The following is a 7504-nucleotide window of genomic DNA, read 5'->3' as shown; positions in this document are numbered from 1 at the left end:
CTTATATTTTTAATTCTTGTTCTTTTCTAAATACTGTTAATTGAAAGGATTTGTTGTGGAGTGAGGGGAACTAAAATAGCCTAGCTATGTTTACAGTGTTTATTATAATGTTTGTAAACATTTCACGTCGGCATTAGGCCCATTTCTGAATGAAATAATAAAATGCGACTTATTCGCGACTTGTTTTTTTTTCTCTAAAAAACAAAAAAATTTATACGCGTAGCGTATTTTAACCATGCAGCAAACATTTTTAAATATTTTGATAAATTACTGAAAAAAAAAATATATACTTTTTAAACCGTTTAACTGATTGTATTAATCAGTCAAAATTCTTACGGTCGGTTAACCGGTAACCAGTTAAAATGAGCATCCCTATGTGAAACACCTTTCATTAATGAAAGTGTACAGCAACTAGAGGTTGTCTGTCCCTGTGTTATTTTAATATTATTTATAAAATGTTTTCAGTGTGTGTATCAGTTCTTTTTGAACATTTTCATCTAATTTTAACAAAACCGTGATAATATTGATGATCGTGATAACTTTGGTCACTATAATCGTGATATGAAATTTTCATACCGTTACATCCCTATAAACTATTATAGCATTTATTAATATTTTGGATTTGCTTTTATTTTATATTTTAAATTTAATTTTAGTAATTTTGTTGTGTTATGTGCTTTTGATTTTATTTCAGTTTTAGTAATTTTAGTGCTTAAACTACACATTTTTGAATTACAAAAGGTAACTTTTTTTTGTTCAGCTTTATTTCAATTAGTGAATTTTTTATTTTAATATTTTACAATAACAATACTGGTCTGCCAAGCTCCAAAATGACAATAAATAAAGAAAAGTAGACCGAAACCATTCGTTAACTATGAGGGGAACATACAAGTCTTTAAAATCTCAAAATCGTTTCTACCATATTCATCTAATGCATTGTGATGCATACAAAAATCAATGTTTGTGGATCTTTTTGGAGCTTAATGGTCACTGGTCGTCTCCTAGCATTTTGGATATTCTGTTAAAAAAACCTCCTTTTGTGTACAACAAAATAAAGAATGTCATACAGGTTTCAAATAAGTGAGCAGATAATTTTTTGTTATCCATTTAAAAACCCTCATTCTCAACTAAACCTATGTGCTTTACATTTCTGTAGGCTTGAGAATGAGAGGAAATCTCTATAATACACAGTTCCTTACCCTCAAGGTTCCTCAGCTCCCATTGATCCTAGTCTCTCCATAAACATGCCATATAAGCCAAGTCTTCCATGCAGCTGGAAAGCAGGAGCTGCACTCCAAATTACTCATCAGCCCATGTGTTCACTTTATATGCCCATGATAGTGTTCTATTGTAGTTCATGATGAAGCGCTCGGTCTTTATATACTATAAAAAAGTCGTGACGCAAGGAATACAATTTCAGGGTCCAAGGCGCTACTCAATTGTGCTTTCAATTAGCTACTAGGCTTATGGCATCCCAGATTCAAATATTTTAATGATTCGTAAAAGATTAATCACTGGCTGGCCAGCTGAGATTTTTAGGTAGTACCATTTGTTTTCTGTGTGTTGTTTATGTGACATCAGACTTAAGCAGATGACTGCACACCTTCAAGAGGCATTTGGGATGTGTTTCAAACAGATGATTTTGGATACTCACACTGTGCCGTTACCCTTGGGCAGCCCCAATGCATTCACTGGTGGTGGAGGTGGTGTGGCCGGAAGCACCGACACCAGAAACCCGGCTGGTGACTGTGGAGTGGACGTGAAGGGCGAGGAGGTGTCTGAGCGAGTAGGGCTTGACGTGACAGGTGGAGGAGGCGGTGGAGGTGGAGGAGGGAAGTCTTGTGGCAAGCCAGCAGGAGAGGAAAGAGTGCTGGAGCTGAGAAAGGGCGGAGGGGGTGGTGGGAAAGAAGGCGAGCTGGGAGACTCCACGCTGCTTCCTTTGGACAGTGACGGCTGCTGCTGGAAGAGCGGAAGGGTGACGCGGCTGAAGGGTTTGTGGGACGTTGTGGGAGACAGCGGACTGGAGCTCGAGGACTGCGTGCTGTATCCGATCGGTCCCCCACTTGTTGTGGGACTCTGAGCAGCGATGAACTGCTTGGGCCGGGCGTAGTTGAAGGTGCTTGTCTGCATGGTGCTACTCTCCAGCTCCTGGAAGGAGGGAGGAGGTGGGAGAGGCGGAGACGGAGGCGGGACTTCCTGAGGAGGGGGAAGCTGCTGTTGCTGCTCGAGAAGGATCTGATCTTGAAGTTGCTTCAGTTGTGCCGCGTTTCTGCAGGGAAGAAAATTAAACAAATGGAGTGTTTAGCATCACTAACTATACACATTTTACTATAATTGCACAACCTGACAAACATTAACTGAACTAATGTCAGCATCTTCAGATAACGTTTGCAGAGCATGTTTGCTGCGATGTACTATGTGTGCGATGTGTAACTGTGTACACGATTATAAAACTTGATAGTTCCGGTCCTGATTATTCAATAATACAGCATTCCTGCCAAAACCCATGACAGAAAAAAACGATTCTCACCATATGATAAATCTGAACATGCTTAATAAAATGTGGGTTTTATGGACATTTGTGTCCTTTATATTTTTTTTTATTTTGTAGTAACCTTTTTTATGAAAGCATAGCTTTTCAAACATGATTGGTTTGGCTGGTCAACCAACTAATGACCATGTTCCAAAAACCAGCTTCACCATCTTAAGATGGTTTGATAGCTGGATTGTTTCTGGTCCAACATGGTCTACCAGGTTGCGTGAGCTAAATGGCCAACATGGAGCAGTTGGCCCCCCAAAAAAGCTATGTCATAAACAGTTACTAGCCAAGTTGAATGAGTTTGCAGACACTCCACTGCATTTTAGGCTCTCATACCTTATTGATTAGATTTACGTTAAAATATATTATATTTAAATAAAATTATTGTAAAATAAATCGGACAGAAATGCAGGAATAAATGATCAATTTTATAAACCGTTTTGTCCATTCAAAAAGTACATTTAATTTAATTCATGTTTTTAAATGTAGTTAAATATACAAATAAAGAAAGACACTTAAAAACAAATGCAAATAAAATTACTTTTAATTGGACAAAACTGTTTCATGTTTTACCATGCAATTAAATATAACAAAAACACCAAAAAAAGAAAAAAGAAAATGAAATCACAAAAAAACGTTGTATTCTAAAGACTATTCTGATGTAGCGCTTTATATATTTCCATCTTTATTTATTTATTAGAGACGGAAATCCACACACAGAGTTCAGCGAGTGATGTCCTCTCAGGTTCAGTGTATCATTATCACAGAATAGATGGCCCATAACATAGGAGGAAATGAACTCCAGAGCCTGCAGTGGTGTAGTGTGTGTTACTATAAAGAACATCTATGAATGCACATACACATGTGTCTGTACAGCCGCATATGGGCAGAAGATTTCATGCCTAGTTGTTTGTGCGGTTATGCATTTCTGTGTGCATTTGTGCTGAGTTTCTGGGAAGGAAACTACAGCCCACTGAAAAGCGAGTGATATGCTATCTTGGGTAAAGTTTAAACTACACTGTCAACAGCATGAAAAAGGATGAGATGGAGATCTCAGTAATGTGTCGTGTGAATATGGGTGTGGGCTGATGATTGAGTGTTATCTGTCCAATGTTTGGCCTCATGGTTCACCCACATACACAACAACACTGACGTCCACATTGTCCTTTTCTCTGCTAAACATGAGATATTTGCTGCCTACAGTCATAGTTTTCCATCATCTGAATTCTTTTGTCCCTGGAAGACGTTTTGTTCGAAACGCAATTTGTCTCTCTTCTTCTGCAGACTCAGCCCCACTCTCCCGCTGCCTTTTTTTTGGCAACTTCTAGACACATTCTGTGAGCCTCATCAAACGGATAACCTTAAACGAACCGATAACCAAGTCCAGATGCTTTTCATTGAAATTTTATCATTGGTCTCCTATAGGCGCATTCAACATTTTTCTGCTATTCGCTCCGTAAAGAAACCCAAAACTTGAATTAAATGCGTAATTTCGATGTGTGTGTTTCACAAGGGGATCGGGAGTGGTAGGCCAGCCACACTCCAAACCCCATTTAATCAAATTATTTCCAGATGTTGACTAATGAGTCACTGTGTTTTCCCTCCTTCTCTTTATTTTTTTGTAATGGAGGTGGAAGCGCTCCCTCCAGCCAACTGATAAATCCTTAAAGTTTGGGTCAAGAAAAAGAGAAAGGGAGTATTCAGTTTGTGTTGGTAATACTTCGCCAAGCCTTAACCTAAAACCTAGAGTGCAAGTTTATCAAATAAAAGGATTCATTGAAGAAAAGAATAGATTAAATGATGTAACTTTGTTTTGGCGGCACAAATGTTGATTTGGACCACATTAAAGGCATAAATGACCACCTAAAACCTTGCCTTTTCCCTTTTTTTCCCTGTCCATATGTTCAAGTATCCATCAAAAGAGCACTTTTACAGGAATACTTTGGCAGCTGGTGAAAGGCTCTTGGACTCAACCGACTGTGCTGCTTTGCTTTCATTCCTTTTTTGGCTCTGTTATGAATCCGAAGCACCAGCAGCTAGACTCTCACTTCTCTACCTTCTTCTCTTTGGGTCTTGCTTCCTCTCCTTCCCTTTCTTTAAATCCCTTTTTAAAATTCCACAATAATGTCACCTTCCATATTCCCTCACTTTTTAACATCAGAAAGAGCAAAAATTGCAAGTCTAATCTGTCTTTTTCTCCATCCTTTTGCTTTTCTCTTCTCCTCCCCCCCCGAGTGAAAGCTGCTGGATAATGGCCGGTAAAGGTCTGGCGTTACGAGCCCCTCCAGAAATACCGCTCCGACTCTTAATATACCACTTAATAGTTTCCAGCATTCAAGGAATATCATCATGTTCAATCACAGGCAGCTATTTTCTAAAAATAGCTCTTGCAGGTTTCTCCACTTATTTTTTCCTTTTGCATTTCTGGGATTCCTGACCAGTAAACCTGGGTTGATGAAGGAAGGTCAGCCGGTGCTGACATAATCAGATTGCCTTAAAAGGCACTGAGTATGCAAACAGAAAATGCTACGGTACCTTCCTGCTTAAAATCATGTTCATTCATTAGAGAAATCTCAGACGCCAGTATACGGATACAGATTCAACAATCTGTGCAGTGCATTTCTTGAATATTTACTGAAGTGATGAGTTCAAATAAGCAGGAAGCAAAGTGTGACATTAGTTCAGCTTTTTCCAGTAACATGGCACTTGAACAAATCGTGGTGAAAAACACTACATTCACAATCTTCATTTCCATCAATCAGTCAACCATGTTTTCCTAAACATGGAACTGTTTTGTTTCATGTAAATGAACCGATTCAAAAACGATTCGAAAAATAAATTCAAAAATAATTCTCAATTAAAAACCATCAGTGCATAAGCGCAAGATCTGATTAAATTATATCATCTGATAACTGTGCATTTAAAAATAAACACATTGCACCCCTTATTTTAGCAGCAAAGTAGCATACAGTGTAGCTAACTACTTTTTCAAAAGGTTAGTTTGACTTGGAAATCTACTGTACAGTTTCAAAGTAGGTTCTCCAACAATATAAATAAATTATGGCAGGTCTACACAAGACATTTAGGCTTTTTTTTGGAATGGAAGGGAAGGAATGGGATCAACTGTGACTCAAACTCACATCGCCCACATGACCACAGTTTCAGCCACATTCCCAGTTGTGTTTTTCAAGTCTACAGCCCTTCCTCAGCTGAGTCTGCTGTACTCAGGGTTAGTTATGAGTGATTTAGAGATACTAATGGGAGAGAGGTGCATATGTCTCTGCGTCCATATGCACCCAGCACTGCTTAAATAATCACAGCCTTCTGTCAAAGGTTACATGAAGTAATTTCATGTAACAATTTTCTCTCAAATTACAAGGTTTGTTACTAGTGGAGATGAAGCAGACCCCTCAGCAGACACAAAACACACTCTCATATTCCTGCACTTACACACATTCCTGTCTAATTTAGCTACAGGTCTATAAAATGCACTTACACAAATCTAGCTCCTACTGTTTTATGGGAACCCCAGAGAAGCACTTGACCTTGCATAAAACACACACGCACACAATCGTCAAAATCGTCTGTTTTGAACCAGAGAACTGTTCAGACATCACTGCTACAGAAACTGTCTAAACACAGAGGTCATTTTTAAAAATGTAATTTATTAAACCTTGATTAAAATTAAATAAACTAAAACAAGTCAATACAAAAAGTAAAATAATAGCAGGGAGGGCTTTCTAAAATTACAGATACTAATACCAGAATGCATGAATAAATCATGCAATATTTAAATTAAGCATATAAAAACAAGCTGTATGCTGACTTGTGGTAGAGTGATTTTATAAGCTCATCTTTTACTAAATGTTTGTTTATTATTAAAGTCTATATTGCCTATTCTATTATAATGCCTTTCTTTTCTTCAGAATCCACTTCATACAAGCATCCGCATAACAGTGCACATATTTTTCTGTTCTTAACTTCCTCTGAAGCCTGTTGCATTGTATTTGAATCATATGCAGACATGACAGGAAGCTGTTGAGCTAGTCTTTCTTTCTCTCCTCCACACCATAATTTAAAACCCAGAGCTGATGATGTTCACACTGCATTAAACACTACAATCTGTTGTACCATTAAAACACAATCATGACATGAGGCCAGAGAAGCGCTCATTAGCTTTGAAGTGGTGACATTTCAAGTCAGTGGCATTTGTGCCCCTATAAAACAGTGAAAAATACCTCATAAAGTTGTGTTTAACAATGTGCCCTTTACAAAATAACGGTAAGATACGGGTCAGTGCAGATTATGGTTTAATTAGACCACCAATCAGCTTCTATCCAGACTTTTAATATCACTGCATAAGACTGGTGTTAGTTCTGGTGTTAGTTAGTCTCACTAAACATAATAAGGTCAGTGTATTCTTCGCTCATTTTTTTACTCTTTCATCTCCTCGCACTGTCCTACTGGAGTATCTTCTGAATATTTCATATCTGCTTCTCTAAACTTCTCTAATTGTTTAAAATCACTGCTGAAGATTGATACAAGCAAAAAAAAAAAAAAAACATCCTGTAAACAGATTTTCAGGTGTTTACATTCAGCAAAAGTATGTTAAATATGCGTTGAGGAATAATACAAGAGTGATTTTATGGTAATAATGTGTGTCTTGCAGTCAGGTTAAGCATCTTTGTTTTGGCTGAGAGCATGAGTGGAGTTTCTACTGTTTTTAACCAGCTGCTATCACAGGAAAAAGCTTCAAGACGACAGGAAGTTGTTGAGTTTAAATATTTGACAATTAGAGGACTCCGTGTTTACAGAGCATGTCCTGCATTGTGTGTGTGCATGTGTCTGTGTGCAAGACATGCGAACAGAAAATATGGAATAGTAATGAGCAAAACAAGTTTATAAACTTCATTCTGTATTATTATTGCATTAAAAATTTGATTAAACTATAAAAGTGGACGGTCC

General features: G+C 37.7%; 1 protein-coding gene across 1 annotated transcript in view; it reads right to left on the bottom strand.

The window, feature by feature from the left end:
* palld (palladin, cytoskeletal associated protein) overlaps window positions 1-7504 on the bottom strand; it is a 92487-nt gene that overhangs the window by 13888 nt on the left and 71095 nt on the right. Inside the window, exon 11 of the mRNA XM_016571988.1 lies at window positions 1655-2269. Coding sequence (XP_016427474.1) covers window positions 1655-2269 — 615 coding nt within the window. The remainder of the gene's footprint in view (window positions 1-1654; window positions 2270-7504) is intronic.

The sequence above is a fragment of the Sinocyclocheilus rhinocerous genome, unplaced genomic scaffold, assembly GCF_001515625.1.
Source record: "Sinocyclocheilus rhinocerous isolate Xijiao unplaced genomic scaffold, SAMN03320098_v1.1 scaffold562, whole genome shotgun sequence".
NCBI classification, from domain to species: domain Eukaryota; kingdom Metazoa; phylum Chordata; class Actinopteri; order Cypriniformes; family Cyprinidae; genus Sinocyclocheilus; species Sinocyclocheilus rhinocerous.
Note: the sequence above shows the minus strand (reverse complement) of the source record. Positions and strands in the feature narration are given on the sequence as shown.